This window comes from Phragmites australis, chromosome 9, assembly GCF_958298935.1.
Source record: "Phragmites australis chromosome 9, lpPhrAust1.1, whole genome shotgun sequence".
NCBI lineage: Eukaryota > Viridiplantae > Streptophyta > Magnoliopsida > Poales > Poaceae > Phragmites > Phragmites australis.
This window is the reverse complement of record NC_084929.1, coordinates 36,343,918-36,362,722: the sequence shown is the minus strand read 5'-3', so window position 1 is coordinate 36,362,722 and position 18,805 is coordinate 36,343,918. Positions and strand designations below refer to the sequence as shown.

Genomic DNA, 18,805 nt, shown 5'->3' with positions numbered 1-18,805 from the left:
ATATGTTTTGAAAAATACTTTCATAATCTTACAAATTTATTGAATTTAAATCGGAGGGAGTACTATATGTGCCACAGTCGTCTAGAAATGTATTTGCGTACAACAAACACTGAATAGCACATATCCTTGGATATAAGTTTCACTTACTGACGTAACACTATAATAGAACTGCTCATCTGTACGGGTTATCAGTGCCGGTTAGATTAGAATTGGCACTGATGTGATTATCACTACCGGTTTGTAAAGAAATTAATTTTAGTATTGGTTTTGAAAAACAGCTCATACATACTGATAAGTTATTATCAGTGATGTTTCATACTAAAAATCGGTACTAATACTATCAGTGTCGGTTTTTAATTTGAATCGGTATTACTGAGAGAGGTGGATCCAAAAATTTTATTAAATCACTTTTTAGTTCATCTCATCCGCGGATCGACTCTCTCCACCATATCTCTCTACACGTTCGATCCCAACCCTCTCTCCCTCACCTCTCTCTCACCACTTATCTCTTCCCACACCACCTTCCTCTTCCTCCTCCCTCACAAGTCTCCTCCTCCTATCCCACCAACCTCTCTCTCTCTCATTGCTCCTCCTAGCCTCCCCCATCGACTAGTAATTGCGCCTCTTGCGGTATCCAGCAGATTCGATCATAAATCTCGCTAGGGTCAGAGAACCACGGTGAGTGGTGGGATCCACGATGGTGAGTGGTGCGGATCTACGATGGTGAGCGGCGGGATCCACGGAGATACTTCGTGCCCCGCGGTTTTTGTGACGACGGCGGCCTTCGTGCCCGACGTTTTTTGTGGCGGCAGCGACCTTCATGCCCCACGGTTTCTTTGTGTTGGACAGAGCAAGGCTCCACCGACAAGCCGAGTGGTCGCAACAACGGTGGCAGATGAGTCAGTTTAATCGAGTTGGCTTGTTTACTTTTCTTTTTCTCTCGAAAACTACTTTCAGTGTCGGTTGTATAACTGATAGTAATTGAAGGTGACTTTTAATGCTGACCAATCACTATCGGTTGAAAAATAGTATTAAAAGGCATTTTTGAGCTGGCACTAAAGAGCCTTTATATTGTAGTATAAGGGGGATAGAATCGTATATAGAAAGCTTTATATAGTCTGTAGACATGCAGGCTCCTTAAAAAGCTCTAGTGTTGTGAATAAGCCTGCAAATCATTGAATCCATTATATTATTATTTGAGTAGAAAAATAGCCATCATATTTGTTTTTAAGTCACGAAATTACTAGTTAATAAAAAAAGAAAAAGATCTAGACCCCTTAATCAGATACAATTAATAAATAGTTAAATTCGGAAACAAAAGGGTCAGTATCAAATACGATTAATAAATATCTAAATTTGGAATTAAAAATTATGAAAGATTTGTTGTTCGATTTCCATATGTTTTGTGAAGCAAAATATATAAATAAAATAAAATAATTAATAATTAAAATTAGGGTTACAATATAAAAATGAAGGATCCATCTCAAATATAGTCTTATAAAAAATTCAAATTATTATAAAAATTAAATACATAAATAAAGAGTCTAGGTAAAATATAATTAATCAATAGCTAAATTTCATAATAAAAACTAATGAAAATTTTTAAAATTCTTACTAAGATAACAGATTAAGAAGTGTCAAGCACGCAATAGGCAAGACACAAGACGCAGGCAAGATAAAACTATTCTGATCTTTGTTGGGTTATCTGCAGCCCATATATGATTTTGACAGTTGATCAAAACGTATATGAATTGAACCGATATTGTATACGATTCTGGTACAAATTTGAAGTATAAATAATTTTCTTTTTCATTAATATAATTTTTAGTTCTCCTATTAATTTTATATATTTTGTAAATAAATGACACTAACCTCATGCAAAACTAAGTAGACTAATTTTTAATTAAAATTATCATGACAAAATATTACAGCAAGACTAACAGTACCATTAACATGAGTCAATTCAAGAGCACCATATAATATATGAAGTGAGCCAATTCAAGAGCACCATATAATATATAACAGCAAGAGATGAGTAAAGGACATACATATATAATCGCTTAATGACAAGAAGATGCCAGGTTAATTGAAAAAAAGAAAAGAATTTAGACAACTAATTGTGATGCTATCTAACAGTCTAGATTAAATCAAATAGTCCATATCAATTATGACTAATAAATAGCTAAATTTGGAATTAAAAATTATAAAAAATAGTAGTTCAATTTCCGTACGGTTTCGGAAGAAAAATATCTAAATAAAGAGTCCAAATAAAATAAAGTAAATAATAAATGAAATTAGGGTTAGAATAGAAAAGAAGAATTCATATCAAATATAATCTTAGAAAAATCAAATTATTATAAAAATCAAATACATAAATAAAGAGTCTAAAATATAATTAATTAAAAGCTATTGTCACAAAATATTATAGCAAGATTAGCCACGCTATTAATACGAGTCACTTTGCGAGTTGATGAAGGAAAGAAGGGACAATTCAACTTTCATTGTCAAAGACTCAAAATTATATATGCTCATGACCACGATTCCAGAGGGTCCGTAATGTCGAATACTACATGACCACGGAGCAGCAGTATGACGTTCTTTGAACCTCAAGCTTCAAAGCTATGCAAATGTCCACCGGACAACTTTCATTGTGGAAGCTTCAGGTAGCTGCATGAACATCAGAGGTGTGGGTCTGCTCTAGGAGTAGGACTGATGAATCGATTGAATCTTGCACGCGCACGCTGCTGACACGATAATGAAATAAGGCAGCACTGCACGAGAATTTGTGGAGGGCAGAGGCTGTACGCGACCGTTCTGTGAAGACGATCGAACGATCTTGTCTTTTTTTGTTTTTGTTTAATGCTGACTCTTCATGAAATACTATAGCAAAAGGGAACTATATACGACTATACAAGAGCTGTATTTTGCCTCCTGTATCATACATGTATATGTATAGTTAGAACATACATCTCCAGACCAGACCAGAGCAGACCAAAGGAAAAAAGAGGGAGGGATACATATCCATCATTTTCTTTTGCAGGCATCAGCTAGCAAACACAGGCAGGCTTTTGCAAAATTCGTTAGTAGAGAAAATGCAAGCAAGCATGTGTTGTGAAGAAATTGAAATGCAAACAGAAGCGAGTTTTTTGGATTTCAGGCCGGATGATGGTTTGGGGAGCTGCTGTTGTTTGGATTCAGGTGATGGTTGATGCACTTGTCCTTCCTGAACCTCAGCTTCTCATCCATGTGGTCGAACTCCCAGATGTGCTCCTGCATGAGGACGTTGCCGAAGATCCCGGGGCCGCTCGGCAGCTTCCGGAACGCCAGGCACGCCACCCCAGGCACCACCTCCGGCATCACGACGCTCTTGGCGTCCGGCTCCAGCCTCGCACCGCCCTCCAGCTCCACCGTGAACTTGGGTATCGTCACGTTGTGCGCCGGGTCCACCCCATCGCCGGTGAAGGTCCAGTTGTAGCAGAACTCGAAGCCAGCTATGTTGGTCACCCGCTGCAGGTGACCCAGGTGGCTGTCCAGGGCCGTCGTCACCGCCGCGTACGCCGACGGCACGAGGCCGGTCACCGACGTGCCCGTGTCCAGGACCATGCCGGCTCCGACGATGGCCTGGTCCCACACCTCGGGCGGGATGTCCAGGAGCTCGCCGCCTAACGTGATGCCGGTCACGCGGGCGCCGTAGGCGACCATGTCCGGGTTGTAGTTCAGCGTGGTCTCCATGGTGTCTTGGGCCTTGACGGCCGGGTTGCTGCCGAAGGTGAGGTAGCTGGAGGCGTTGCGGCCGCTGTGGGTGCTGAGGAGGCAGAATGAGAAGCGGGCGCCGAAGCGCTTGGCGGCGTGGATGCCGAAGGAGACGTCGCTGTTACCCAGCGAGAGCACGCCGTCGTGGGAGTCGACGCTGTCGCCGGCCTCAAAGGTGGAGCACCCCAGGATGAGGCCCGGCAGCTTGGCCATCCGCCCGCCGGACAGCGCCACCGTCGCCTTCTCCTGCCCGTAGATGCCGCTCGTCGTCGTGCCGTCCTGCACCCTGCATGCCCGTAGGAATGCAGCAGCAGCAGTCCAATAATAAGGTGCATTCCCGTTGCGGCGGCCATGGATGCACGACGAGTACGTCAGAGTCAGTATATACTATAGAGCCTCTTACACTTGGCGGTAGCTGCACGAGGCAGTCTGGTTGGGGCTCTCGCACGTATTGTAGGGCAGCACCGCGCACGCCTGCTGCGAGCAGCGAAACCTGCGCCACGACGACGACATCGCCGGCCGGTACCAGTTCTTGATCACCTTCACCGGCGCGCCCTCCCCGTCCACCGACAGCGTGTTGGCCGTCGGCGACTGCTGCACGTGGGGCCGGCCGTAGTGCTTCCCGTTGCGGCGGCGTAGGCGGCAGTTGATCCACGTCAGGTCGGTGGCGGTGTCCAGCACCAGGTTGTAGGGCAGCGCCGGCGTGCCGAAGCGCACCGACACGATATACATGCCGACGTGCGCGATGTTGATGGCGCTCCGCATCGGCAGTTCGAACATGGAGGCGTCGGACATGACCTCCGGCAACTTGGACGACTCACGCGCCTGCCTCCTGCTGCCGCTGCCGACCATCATGGTGATCCGGCGGTGGCGGAGCAGGTCCTTGGCCTCCATGGCGCGGTAGTGCTCGTGCCGCTCCTCCGCGGAATGGGGCACGACTGGCGGGGAGACCGGGAGGTGGCAGAAGCTGCCGGGCTCGAATTCGACTCCGTCGTCGATCTCGGCGGACGCCACCAGGTGCAGCTGCAGGCAGAGGAGACCATGGAGGGAGAGAAGGAGGAAGACGGAGGCCACCGAGCGGGCCTGCATGATGGTGGCCGAGCTAGATTGCGCAGCAGAGGCCCTGAATAGAATAGAATTTGCTATGCGAATTGATGTGCCATTGCTGCGTGAGTGCATGGTTAATTTGCTTGCTTTGCTTCGACGGACGGACGCCATTGTTTCCTTTGCTTGCTCGATCTAATTTTGTGGCCATGAGCACTTTGAGGGGCATCTCTCCCGGAATGGAATTATGTCTCTATTTGCGCATGTCATTGCTGTGTCCTCTCCTCCCGCCGCTGCGCACAAATCTCATCGCACATCGGATGGTAGGCCAGCACGCCGGCAGCAATTGAGAAAGAAACCGGTCAAGGGATGAACACTGCCATCGTCAGAGCAGGGCATCGGTCTTGGTCGTCACAAGAGCAAGTTGCATCATTCATTCAGTCTTTCCTTCTTGTTTGCTCTCCTTGAAGGAGACAGAAGGTACCATTGCATACATACCACAGCATCATGCATGCGTCTCCATCTTGTTGTACTCCTCCAGCTATCACGTTGTAATTCCATGAGATTGCACTCGATGATCGAGTCGTGAGTTGTATTAAAATGAAATGAAATTCCACTCCTGACCAGTCCAGTTGTGTCTTGTACAGCGAAAGATGATACCCTAGCCGGCCGACGGCGACCAGTCATGAGATCACATTATTGTCTGCACGTAGTTGTAGGCATACACTGAGTGAGTGAGTGAGTGCAAGACGACAGACAGCATGCAAGAGAAGAGAGAATGACACGCCGGTCGGTCGGTCGACATGCACAAGCAAGCTAAGAGAATGCATGCCACGCGACAAGCTGCATGTCTTGGCTATGGAGCGGAGTACTGTAGCCGTGCATGGCTGCCTCTTCTCTTCTGAGTGGAAGTCTCCATCAAATCCAGAACCATTCTCATTCTTCCTCTGCAGCTGCGTCTCTTCTTCCCGCGCCGTTTCTCTTTATAAACACTCATTGCCCAGAGCTTTTGCTTTTGCTTTTGCTTTCGCTTTTGCTTTTTTCTCTTCCTTGCCTTGGCAGTGTAGCTTCAAAAGAAGAGAAAGCCATGGATCGCGACTCCGTCAGACCAGAGCAAAGCAATAGAGCAGCAGAGCTACTACTACCGCTCCTCCTGCTAGCTTACTACTAGTACCGCCTCGGCTCCATCATCCACCCCAACGGTCCAGGCACGGCAAGGGACGACGACCACGATTCCTCTTGATTCCATCCCTTCCCATCCCGTCCCGTCGCGGCCATGGATCTCCTCTCATTTCGCCATGTGCTGCTGCACATTACTATCATCTCATCACTGCTCCTCTGCTTCCACTCTCCATCCTCTTGCCTCGCCATTGCAACCGCAAGTGGAACTGATCATGGTGATGCTCACCGGGGCCGCCCTTCTCTCACAAGGCAGGCTTCCATCTTGCTCTCCGTAAAGGACGCCTTCTCTTCACCGGTTCCGCCGCCGCTGCACAGCTGGAGCCTCGCCAGCTACCCCTCGCTCTGCTCCTCCTGGGCTGGCGTCGCCTGCGCCCCCGACAACCGCACCGTCGTCTCCCTCGACATCTCCACCTACAACGTCTCCGGGGCTCTCTCGCCGGCCATCGGCGACCTCGTTCACCTCCAGTTCCTCTCCGTGGCAGCCAACTCCCTGGCCGGCGAACTGCCGCCCACCATCGCCACCCTCCGCAACGTGCGCCACCTCAACCTCTCCAACAACCAGTTCAACGGCAGCTTGGCCGCCCTCAACTTCTCCGCGATGGCCAGCCTCCAGGTGCTCGATCTCTACGACAACGACCTCACCGGCCCGCTCCCGGATGCCTTGGCGGGCCTCCCTGACCTCCGCCACCTCGACCTCGGCGGCAACTTCTTCTCCGGCAACATCCCGCCCAGCTTCGGCCGCTTCGCATCCATCGAGTTCCTCTCCGTCGCCGGCAACAGCCTCGGCGGGGCCATCCCGCCTGAGCTCGGCAACCTCACCACGCTGCGCCAGCTCTTCCTCGGCTACTTCAACCAGTTCGACGGAGGCATCCCTGCGGAGCTCGGCAGGCTCACCAACCTCATCCACCTCGACCTCGCCAGCTGTGGCCTGCAGGGGCCGATCCCCTCGTCGCTCGGCGGCCTCACCAGGCTGGACACGCTGTACCTCCAGACCAACCAGCTCAACGGCACCCTCCCGCCGTCACTCGGCAACCTCACCGGCCTCAGGTTCCTCGACGTCTCAAACAATGCGCTCACGGGGGAGATCCCTCCCGAGCTCGCCGCGCTCAGGGACCTCAAGCTGTTCAACATGTTCATCAACCGCTTCCGCGGTGGCATCCCAGACTTCGTCGCCGAGCTCGAGTCCCTGCAGGTCCTCAAGCTGTGGCAAAACAACTTCACCGGGGCCATCCCCGCGGCGCTCGGGCGCGTCGCGCCCCTCAGGGAGGTGGACATGTCCACGAACCGGCTGACAGGGGAGGTGCCGCGCTGGCTGTGCGCGCGTGGCGAGCTGGAGATCCTCATCCTCCTCGACAACTTCCTGTTCGGGCCGGTGCCGGAGGGGCTCGGCGCGTGCCCGACTCTGACGCGGGTGCGCCTCGGGCAGAACTACCTCAGCGGGCCGCTCCCGCGCGGCTTCCTCTACCTGCCGGCGCTCACCACAGTGGAGCTGCAGAGTAACTACCTCACGGGCCGCTTGGAGGAGGACGAGGTCAGCGTCCCCGCGAAGCTGTCGTTGCTCAACCTGTCGAGCAACCGGTTCAAGGGATCTCTCCCCGCGTCCATCGGCAACTTCTCCTCGCTGCAGACGCTCCTCCTCAGCGGGAACCAGTTCGACGGCGAGATTCCGCCGCAGGTCGGGCGGCTGAAGCGGCTGCTCAAACTGGACCTGAGCGGCAACAACCTCACCGGCGCGGTGCCCGGCGAAGTCGGCGAGTGCACGTCGCTGACGTACCTGGACCTGAGCGCCAACCAGCTCTCCGGCGCTATACCCGTGCGGCTGGTGCAGATCAAGATACTCAACTACCTGAACGTGTCGTGGAACATGCTCAACGGCAGCATCCCGCGTGAGCTCGGCGGCATGAAGAGCCTGACCGCCGCCGACTTCTCACACAACGACTTGTCCGGGCGCGTGCCGGAGAACGGGCAGTTCGCCTACTTCAACGCGTCGTCGTTCGCCGGCAACCCGCGGCTGCTGTTGAACAGCAATAGTAGTCCGACGCCCGGGGCGCAGCTCTGGCCGGACGGCGGCGGCGTGATGGATGGGGGGAAGAAGCAAGCCGTCGGCGGGAGGCTGAAGCTGCTGGCTGCGCTGGGTCTTCTGGCGTGCTCCGTGGTGTTCGCGGTTGCGGCGGTGGCGACGACGCGTTCGGCGATGCTGCGGCGGCGGCTGTCGGCGTCTAGCCGGTGGCGGATGACAGCGTTCCAGAAGGTGTCGTTCGGGTGCGAGGACGTGGTGCGGTGCGTGAAGGAGAACTGCGTGGTGGGGCGCGGCGGGGCCGGGGTGGTGTACCGCGGGACGATGCCTGGCGGGGAGTGCGTGGCGGTGAAGCGGATCGTGGCGGTGGGGGACGGTGGGTTTCAGGCGGAGGTGGAGACGCTGGGGCGGATCCGGCACCGGCACATCGTGCGGCTGCTGGCCTTCTGCTCGAGCGCGGAGGCGAAGCTGCTGGTGTACGAGTACATGGTGAACGGGAGCCTGGGGGAGATGCTGCATGGTGGTGGCGGGAAAGGGCAGCAGGAGATGCTGACGTGGTCGATGAGGCTGCGCGTGGCGACGGAGGCGGCCAAGGGGCTGTGCTACCTGCACCACGACTGCTCGCCGGCGATCCTGCACCGCGACGTCAAGTCCAACAACATCCTGCTGGACGCGCGTTTGGAGGCCCACGTCGCCGACTTCGGGCTTGCCAAGTTCCTCCGCGGCAACGGCGCATCCGAGTGCATGTCCGCCATCGCCGGCTCCTACGGCTACATCGCACCAGGTAATCAATCCTCGCTCCTATAGTGTTATTTAATTCCAATGAAATGAAATTGCTTTTAGTTCCATCAATACTTGATGCATCTAGGAGTATACGTTTTGCCACGTGAATCGGGAATCAACCAAACCAATTCCATGATGCACGAATGTCGTTCCTATCTCATGACGCATCTTCCTAGTCACAGCACTAGTCGATCTACGTGCATGCATGTCCATCATCATGTGTGCATGTTCAGAGCTACTCAGCAGGCTGCAGATCGAGAGGGGTGGTTGGTATTGCGCCTGACAAAAGAAACTGCCACCATGCATGCTCAGGTTGTGACGCGATGGTCATACTCTCTCTATCTCTCTCTCTCTCCGCATGAAAAGAAGAGAATACTGAGTAACTGATGACAGAGAAAGAGAGAGATAGAGGGAGATGGATATACAGTGAGTGACTCGGTGAGCAAGCATCGAACGGAACAACACAGGAAGGACACTAGACTAGAGGCAGGCAGGCAGGCAGCAGCTGCTGCTGCTGCTAAAGCAGAGGAGGGCATACCCTCTGATGATGACTTGACTCCTCAAAGGAAGAGCTTGCATTGCATGCCCCACCAACACAACAGCTAGGAGTAGTATCTTTATCTACTACTGAAACTGAAAGACACCATCACACCACTTCCTTTTTTTCTAAAACTAATGCTGAAAGCAATCCAGTAATCCACACCTTTGAGAGCCGATCTGCTGAATCACTTTGTTGATCAAATAAATACATTATTACTCCTAGATGGTGGTTACTGAAACTACTAGAAGAAAGCCAGCCAGATCGATCAAAAGGTCTCAGCCAGCAGATATAGGGCCGGGGGTCCTCCGATCCTGTTCGATGCTTTGCTATGCACTACTGACTGACATACCTTTCGGCTTTAGTTGTTTTGTTTTGAATTAAATTCTGAAAAGAATGCACATGCATGGAAAGATGGAACAACGTAACTGATCACTCAAAAGAATGGCAAGGCTCTCTCTTTACCTGGCCCTTCTTTCTCATCTTTACCTTTACCATGCATCGATTCCTTTAATCTGTGCAGCAAACTAAAGTCTCTTTGCATTGTGATCCTTAATTTATTGGATCTTTTTCACTCAACAGGCACAATTAAACTGTGCGTGCATATTTTGGATTTGCAAAAGCTACGCACTTAATTTGCTCCAAATTAAGGCAGTTCGTTTCTGAATTAACGGATGGTATGCATTGCAGAGTACGCGTACACGCTGAAGGTGGACGAGAAGAGCGATGTGTACAGCTTCGGAGTGGTTCTGCTCGAGTTGATAACGGGGCAGAGGCCGGTGGGGGAGCACCTCGGCGAGGACGGGGTGGACCTGGTGCAGTGGACGCGCGCCCGGAGCTCGAGCAAGGAGGAAGGGGTGCTCGGGGTGTTGGACCCGCGGCTGGGCGGCGACGTGCCGGTGGGGGAGGCGGCACAGGTGCTGTTCGTGGCCATGCTGTGCGTGCAGGAGCTCAGCGTGGAGCGCCCCACCATGCGCGAGGTCGTCCAGATGCTCCAGCAGGCCAAGCACCACCATCCAGTCCTAGCAGCTGCGGAGGACGACGACGACGACGACGCCGGCATGCATGCTCAATAGCGACCCATCGACCGAGCTGTCGGACTGACGCATGCACGCACGCCCCTCGAGGCTCGAGGTTAATATATACTCCTACGTACATGGATCAACTTGGCACCGACCTACTACTGAATACTGATCGATCACGGCAATCATCCATGCTCGCAGTCGCAGCCTACACAGAGCAGGCTCTGTATGACTCGTTCGTACGCATGCAGAGCACGGGCCACCTAGCTGCTCCTGCCAGTCGTGGTCGTCTCTGCCTAGCTAGCTTGTCTGCAATGCAAAGGACTGCAGGGGTACGTCGCGTCGTGTCTCGGTGCTGGAGGCGGTGTAGATTGATTGTTCCTTTCGTCTCCATCGGTGCGTTTCGTCGTCGGGCGTACCCTGCCAATGATACGCATGCAGTGTGTTCTTGTGTCTCTTTGCTTCCCTGCATATATATGCTCTTATGGAGTGTTTGGATGGCTGGATTTACCGTATCCACGCTCACGAGATGCAAGTTCCTCTGTTTGGTTGCTGGGCCTGGCTAACCGCGTGCAAAAAAGCGCACTGCATTTGATTTTTCAAATTGTATGCTTATGCAGGTAACTAAAAAACTTCTCTATTCAGTCAGTTACATACATACAGACAACCAAACCAAACAATATGATGTTACATGCACATAGGCTGATTCACTGATATTATGAGCCAAGCTAGGAGCATGCGGATAAGCAAATATACCTTTAATTGCTCCATATGTATCATGCAGGTGGCCTGCATTCCAACTAATCTCTCGACTCATCTGCTGCACTAGTTATGTTTGCTATTCTGTCCGGCAACACCCCATCATCATCGATCCTTGCATTGTCATGTTTTTTTTTTACCCAACTACAAAGATGATTCATGCTCGCACACATCACCACACACGCATACTACTCATATGTATTCTATCACACGTTGAAAACACTCGTGTGTAGATCATTCATTAGCATCAAAATTTAAATTCTATTTGACGAAGTCATACTCTCAAGTCTCCATGACCCCACCTAAGATGGTTACTGCATCATGGTGTAAATCAACCTACTTGATTGAAACAGAAGAAGAAGAAAAGACCACCGTACCACTTATGTTCAAGAGAAAACCAACTGTTTGTTGGCCATTGCAAGGATCGCAAAAGATTAGTTAGCGTTGTTCGTCCTAAGAAATTGATCAAGGGCATTTACAATAATTGATTTTTGAGGCGGCTTAGCATACGTTCTCTACAGTGAGTTGTATTCTCAATCCACCGTAAAAAACCAAACAAAAAAAGAAACAGAAGGTAAAGTTAATATCAAAATGCGAACTACAGCCAGCGAACAGAAGCTAGCGGTGGCAAAAGAAAGTAAGTTAGGCGTAGCTGATTAATCTATCCATCATCTTAATATTTGAGAGTTAAAAAGAGACACCACATTCGTCCTTAAAGTCATAAAATTAATATGTTAATTAAAAAAAAGAATCTATACCATTAGTTGTTATGAACATCTAACACTCTAGATTAAACCAAAGAGTCAATATCAAATACGATTAATAAATGGCTCATTTCGAATTTAAAAAAAAATAGAAAATTAGTAGTTCGATTTTCATACGGTTTGGGAAGCAATATATCTAAATAAAGAGTCCAAAGCAATATATATAAATAAAGAGTCCAAATATAATAAAATAAATAATAATTAAAATTGAAAATATAATAGAAAAAAAGAAGGATCCATATCAAATATAGTTTTAGAAAAAAAATTAAATACCTAAATAAGAGTCCATATAAAATACAATTGATTAAAGGTTATCATGATAAAATATTATAACAAGGCTAGCAATGCTATTAGCGTCGACCACTTTGTTGGTTACCGTGAAGAACATGGTCTGCCAAAATACATAACGGAAATGGAAACCCGACTCGGTAATGACCTCATCATCTTTTGATGCAATCAATATCCTCTGACTTCACCCCTTAAAGTCACGGCATGACCTCACCCTCGGATCCCACCATCCGTTCACCTACCCTCCATCCTACGACTGCAAATTACACATGGGCGTGCTTGGTTGTTGTTGAATATCTAACTACAGGGTATATACGTATAAGAAGTATACCATATATGGATGGAGTATGCCGTATACATACTTAACAACTTCGGATATTATGGAATCGAAACTGCGGTACCTGATACGTCCAAAATTAAGAAGGTATATACTAGGAATGCCTCGATTGCTTACCCAGCTCGAGAAAACTAGTATCCAGGATAGATCTATCTACTAGGACGACAAAAAAAAACTCGCTATCGACTACAGCTGGATAGGAGACAGTACATTACCCCTATATAAGGAGGGGACTCAGGCCCCCTGGGGGAGACTCTTTTTTCTCGGCTATTGGAGGAAGGCATCAGGACCTTAACACAAGAGGAACTCGATAACTTTAGCCTAAATTAGACTAGATCCGATCTATTCCTTATAATATGTTAGTCACATTGTCTATACTAGAGTGAATACATACACATAATCATCGATATAGGACGTAGAATATTACCTCAATCAAAGACCTAAATCTGTATACATCACGTGTGCCTCGTTTCATGTTCTATCTTTGATCCATGAAGATAACTCGTTATTTCTAGACACATTCTCAGAAACAAATCCCAATCATCTGGCTCATCACCCTTGGCCTAGCGAAGAATGGCAAGCTTTCCTTGGCTGTTTTAGTTCTCTTGCCTCCTCGTTCCTCCTCCTTGTATCTTCTTCTTCAGGTTTCAAGATGATTCATGGAAGAGCTCGACTCGGTGGGGGGAAGATCGATTCGGGCTGCGACAGCCTCGATTTGGATAGTGGTGAACTTGATTCAGATGATGGAGAGCTCGATTCGGATGATGGTGGGCTCGATTTGGATAGCAAAGAGCTTGATTGAGGTGAGGGAGAAGGGAGATTTAGCATGGGAGATGGTTGATTCGGTGGAGGGGAAGAACATTCAGCGGGGAAGAAGTTCGAAATATCGATTTGAGTGACTACATGTTTATCTTGAGAAGTTACGTGTGTCAAATATGCTTGGTTAGTGTGCGTCCAGTAGTCAGTAGATGGCCCTATTCACAAGCATTCCGGCGTAAAGCCAGTACTTGTCGTCCTCTAGCTGTGGTGTTACGATCACGACACATAGTAGAATCAACCACTCCCTGGTGTCTAAAGACAAGACGGCTCCGCGAGCTCACAGCTCATCGTGGTAGGCACAGATGATGTGGAATGACTAGGGTTCCTCGTCGGAAAAGAGAACGGCGCTGCAAGCGCTCGGACGTCCTATCCGGGTGCTAACTCCGGACGTTCGCTTGCCATTCGATTTTCTCGTCTACTAACTTATTTTGAAGATGAAATCTCCCACTACACAATTTTGAAGATGAAATCTCCCACCGCAACAACCAATCCTTGTTTCTTACAACATCCCACCGCACCTACGTCGACGAGGACCAACTCGGCCTCCCAAACTTCAAGCTTTATACCTACGTCAAGGAGGACCAACTCTGCTGCTCGACGCCAAGTTGCAGTGTGTCTGTGCGTGCTCTGGGATGCTGAGTACCTCGCCGCCTCCAGCCTTGCAACGACCAAGTCCGCCAAGATACTCCGCGAGCTCTGTGTAGCATGATGTGGAGGGTCAATGGCTGGAGAGTTGCAAGGATGTGACGCGGCCCCCGTCTGCGACGAGGAAGAAGACAAGCATATCCAGCGATAGAGCGATTGGTCCATACCATACTCATAATCTGTCAATGTCTGCAACAAAGCTAAAACTAAATCTCAAGAAAAGAAAAAAAACAAGCCTCCCTACTAACAAAATTACTTCAAATTAGCAAAATTCTCAAATCATATGTTGCAACCTAAAAATACTAATAAATATCTTGCTGCAACAAACCACTCAAGGAACAGTTGCAACAAACCAAATCCACTTCTGCAACATCTAAAAAAAGCTATTGCAACATGAAGAGAACATATTCATCTCAATCTCAATGAAACATATGGAATTGACTTCTGCAACATAAAAAAAGCCGTTGCAACTATTTAACTCATAGTTGGAATATTCAAATAAAGCTATTGCAACATCAAGAAAGAAGCATGCAACAAATTATCTTACTTATTGCAACAATCATAATCAATGTATGAACAATCAAAATTCTGCATACTAGAGTGAAACAAATCAGCTATTGCAACGTCATAAATCACATACCGCAACATAAAAAATACCTATTGCAACAAAACCCTAGTCCATGGATGTCCTCTGCTAGTCTCGACTCTCCAATGAAGTGTGCTAAAGGTCATTGGTTCTCCTGCAACCTCGACGACATACCCTGCAATGCTTGTCATGCTCCTTGGCCACATCTAACCAAATCTTGTGAAGGAGAGAGAGGGGGGGGGGGGATGGGATGAACCTATTGCAAAAGTTGATACTCACTGGAGCGCTAGCTCCTATGATGTGAGGGTGATGCCGTTGGGAGAGGGAGAGGGTGGAAAAAATAAGAGTAAGCTCTAGTTGTTGTCGATGAGCCATGATGGGAAGTGCTCCACTGGTCGTGATTGTTCGTTGAATGGAGTCGGGATGAACCCTCCGACAAGCTCCCTAACGATAACGTCGTGCTCTTTGTAGTTGAGACCCACCACACCGTTGGCTCTTGCTATGGAGACCACACAGTAGGGCGCTAGCTTGCCTCGTCGCGCTACTGTGGGCTAGCTTCCCACACCGCGCGCCAACATCAAGGCTTGCATGGTGAAAGATTTGCTCCTCTGCGAGGATCGATAGGGAGGGGATTGATAATTGTTGTTTGTCTCTCTGTTTTTAAGAGAAAGTAGGTTTAGAAAGACAGAGACACACGTTGACAGGAAAACAGCTTAGATATGGATGAAAATGGCACACTTAATGTCCTATCGAAAACATTCACCGGAAGTCTATATAGTAGCATTATCATATGAATGTGTAGCTAAGGTAAGTGGGTGAAGTAGCCGATAGAGTCGTCGGAGATCTTGTCGATAAGCAGTGGTGGATCCAGAACCAAAATGACCGGGTGTCCCATACATGTGACTATGCATGTTCGATCCATCCGGATGTCATATTTATTTAGACAAGAGATGTCATATGGGCCTCATGTATATAATAGATCTTAAAAAACGAAAACTATCCGATGCCCTGTGTACCCCCTACCTACGTGTGGGTCCGCCCCTGTCGATAAGAACGGCGGGATCGGAGGTGCTGTGACTTCAAGAGTGAAGTCAGAGGATTGATCCCTCTTGTGAACGCACACGCAGGCAGGCTGTAGAGGATCAAAACCGCCATCGCCTCCGCCTTGGCCTGCCTTTGACCTTCAGCAACCCAAGCGGCCACCTTTCCCTTCCCAACCGCCGACTCGCCGCCGCCCGCCCGTCCCTCCATCTTCTCAAAGAAAGTGAGTCAATTGAAGAGGCCCGCGCCGCGCCCCAGGTTTGTTCCGTTGCAAGATTCTCCTCGATTTCTAGCTACTTGCAATTTCTCCTTGCTGCTATTGCTTCTATCGATCCATGATCTCGGCCCATCGCCGACCGCTCCTATCCGTAGCTCGGATCTTTGGCTTCCCAGAGCCAGAGAGTACTGGAGTGGACTAGAGGGTTACTGTAGTGTGTGTATCCCCAACCTCTTTCTGTCGCAAGCACCAATTTTGCCTCTGATGCGGATTGCTGCGGCCGCAGTTGCCATGTCAATTTCGCCTATAGCTGTATAAATATTATTTTTGTACCACTAGTGACCGTGGGAGATAGCTAGCTATAAACGCTACGCCTAATTCAGTAACCCCTGCTACTCGCCTACTCCAGTGTTTTACTGTCTGTCTATGTCTCTGGGAGGATGTGCTCCTAGATTTGACCGAGAATCACCCAAGCTGTTGATTATAGCATGAGCTTGTTTATGCACATACTGGCCTCCACGGAAAATTATACTGCCTCGATCGTTAGTCTTATCATCAAGGCATATTGCAAGATGCATATTGAGTACAGAAAGGAGCTCATTTTCTCTGACAAGTAAAAGGAAGGAATTCTTGGAGATGTAAACCTTAACTCTTGGTTCCCCACAATGATTGGCCAAGTAGTTAACAAGGTCCTCTATGCCTCACTTAATGAGCGAAATAATTAATTACATAATTAGCCAAAATAAAAGGCCCTCTTTTCTTTTCTTTTCTTTGCTTTAAAGAAAAAAGGAGTATTATTATTCTTCCAGTCTTGACACATTTCAGAAACAACTTTATTCTTTAGCCAAGGTGCATCTTCTTGTTATCAAAATCTACAAATTTCTGATCTCAACTTTTGTTGTTATCAAGTGCTTTCTTTGCTAGCGTACACATATTATTTGATACCCATGCGGCCATGCGTATGTCGAATTCTGGTGACAAGTGTAGGTACAGTTTTCCAGATTTGCGTATGTCGAATTCTGGTGACAAGTGTAGGTACAGTTTTCCAGATTACTTTAGCATGGTTAAGCTCGCGTAATTTTTAAAATCAATACCGGCACTTGGAGCTGTATCTTACAATGAACAATGTTCTTTTGTTGGCAGCTAATATTTGGACTCCCATTTGAGTCGTGAATAAGATTTTTAGTTCCTTCTTGATGTATAATGTTTTCCCCCAAACAAAAATGTATGATTGATAAGTAGCCTAATGGAAGTTACTTCAGCACACACGCTTATCTGATAACTCTGTAACATTGTTTGCATTGTTGTAAACAGACTATGCTCTTCTAGCAATTGCATATTTGGATGGATGATGTTTATGGAAGAATAGAGTTCTTCCCCCAACACTTTGTACCATCGAAAGAATCCATGGAGACTCCTGATGGTTTATCCACAAGTAAGAATAACCTGGATACTTCACCAAGGTGATACTTGTGGCGAAGGGAATTCTGTAGCTCAACTTATTTTCCACTTTCATGGGTGCAATAACATGTTGTTCTTGTCATCTAAACAGTTCACAAAGACATTCTTTAACTCCAAAACGAGTTAAGGGAGCTGCATCTCTTCTGCATTTGCTGTCAATTCCTCGCATTAGGTGGTCCACAAGCAATGAGGACGATGATAAGGTTACTAGGTCATCTAGTCTTGTATCTTGCTTCTGTCTGTAACATTAACATTTTCCATTGGTAGCAGATCGAATTAACCAGAGCTGAAGTAGAGTCGTTGCGAGCCGAAATTGCTGATGCTGACGAAAGGGAATCCCACTTAAAAGCTCGGTAGGATATAATGGCATAATGTTCACACTGAATATTAGGGTTATTCCCATCTTATATGCGGTGTGTTTATGTTTCACCATATGTTGGTGTTCCAGGTTGGAAAACATTGATGAAGTTTTGAGATACGCTCGTCTTTCTGGATATCTCTACATTAGAAGTGTATGGAACTAAACCTGTGCACTCTCCTTTTGTTTCATTCTTGTTTGGAAGTGTTCAAGACTGGTGAGTATGAACTGTTGGTGCATATAGAGATGGACTCAACTCCCTGGAGAACCACCCATCTTAGATGATGCTGATGTGGATGATTGGCTTCCACGCTTTGTTGTTCTACAGGGACAGTGCGTATACTATTATCTGAAATGTACAGGTAAAGCCTTCATTTTTGGAAGTACGTTTTGATGTCCATCCATTGATAGATGATCACGCATGGTTTGTTGGTCAATAAATGTCATGTTTCTCTTGGTGTGCTGTGTACGCTCAGGTTGATTACTGCTTCCTTTGGTTGGAATTTGGATGTGGACTTGAATCTTAGCCGTTACTGAACTTGTAACGTTTTTCTTTTTTCAGATTTGAGTCCGCAAGAATCTACATTGCTATGTGATATTGTTGAAGTAGGACAGCTTCCGAATTTTGTGCCAGAAGATGAGAAGACAAGATACGCGTTTTACCTATTGACCCGCCAAGGCTTGAAGTTTGAATGCTCCAGTACGTCTGAAATACAGGTAAGGTCTCTTGTGTAGTTGTTTCTCGTGATTGGAATAGGTATTCTACTAGTATGATTGAGTTGTTCTGTTGTGCTCCTGAAATGATTGTATGGAAATCATGCGTTGCCATTGGGACTGATTGGTAGACACTGATGAATTTTGTCATGTTTCAGGTTGATTCATGGGTAAGAGCACTAAGAAGTGATAGCAAATTGTGGGATGGTGCTGTCGAGGATAAAAACAAGAGTAGCCAAGAAGATGAGTCATGGTAATGGTACATATATGTGTTTAATTCCCATGTTTGTTAGATGTATGCACAGTACGGTACAGGAATTGGTTGGTGCTGCTACAAGGAAATTTGTTTTCTCCTTGAGAGTTTGTTGATGCTTTAGTTGCACTAGAAGCAACTGAAATGTGTATACAAATACAATAGTACATACATGTAAAGCAGCAGCAGTAACACAAGATGCATGACATGTATAGATTTCCTCA

General features: G+C 47.8%; 3 protein-coding genes across 5 annotated transcripts; 2 read left to right on the top strand and 1 right to left on the bottom strand.

Annotated features, from left to right (window-relative positions):
• Positions 1 to 3,153: 3,153 nt before the first annotated feature.
• On the bottom strand, positions 3,154 to 5,082 carry LOC133928209 (aspartic proteinase NANA, chloroplast-like). The gene is made up of 2 exons (XM_062374439.1): positions 4,157 to 5,082; positions 3,154 to 4,039 (listed from the first exon to the last, which is right to left on the bottom strand). The coding sequence occupies exons 1-2, from the start codon at positions 4,969 to 4,971 to the stop codon at positions 3,154 to 3,156; spliced, it is 1,701 nt and encodes a 566-aa protein (XP_062230423.1). The 5' UTR covers positions 4,972 to 5,082.
• An 838-nt stretch (positions 5,083 to 5,920) lies between these two features.
• LOC133929567 (leucine-rich repeat receptor-like serine/threonine-protein kinase BAM3) lies at positions 5,921 to 10,836 on the top strand. Of its 2 annotated transcripts, XR_009911628.1 has the most exons (3): positions 5,921 to 8,780; positions 10,008 to 10,451; positions 10,541 to 10,836. XR_009911628.1 is itself a non-coding variant. In XM_062376374.1 (2 exons), the coding sequence occupies exons 1-2, from the start codon at positions 6,074 to 6,076 to the stop codon at positions 10,391 to 10,393; spliced, it is 3,093 nt and encodes a 1,030-aa protein (XP_062232358.1). In that variant the 5' UTR covers positions 5,921 to 6,073; the 3' UTR covers positions 10,394 to 10,836. The 2 variants fall into 2 exon arrangements, 1 of the variants encoding a protein (XP_062232358.1); XM_062376374.1 differs by having other exon boundaries at positions 10,008 to 10,836.
• Positions 10,837 to 15,617: 4,781 nt separating this feature from the next.
• On the top strand, positions 15,618 to 18,805 carry LOC133929565 (uncharacterized). Of its 2 annotated transcripts, none has more exons than XM_062376373.1 (8): positions 15,618 to 15,836; positions 17,125 to 17,258; positions 17,348 to 17,459; positions 17,527 to 17,609; positions 17,705 to 17,768; positions 17,859 to 17,976; positions 18,177 to 18,331; positions 18,487 to 18,805. In XM_062376373.1, the coding sequence occupies exons 2-8, from the start codon at positions 17,140 to 17,142 to the stop codon at positions 18,583 to 18,585; spliced, it is 750 nt and encodes a 249-aa protein (XP_062232357.1). In that variant the 5' UTR covers positions 15,618 to 15,836; positions 17,125 to 17,139; the 3' UTR covers positions 18,586 to 18,805. The 2 variants fall into 2 exon arrangements, with proteins under 2 accessions (XP_062232357.1, XP_062232356.1); XM_062376372.1 differs by having other exon boundaries at positions 15,620 to 15,836; positions 17,110 to 17,258; positions 18,487 to 18,804.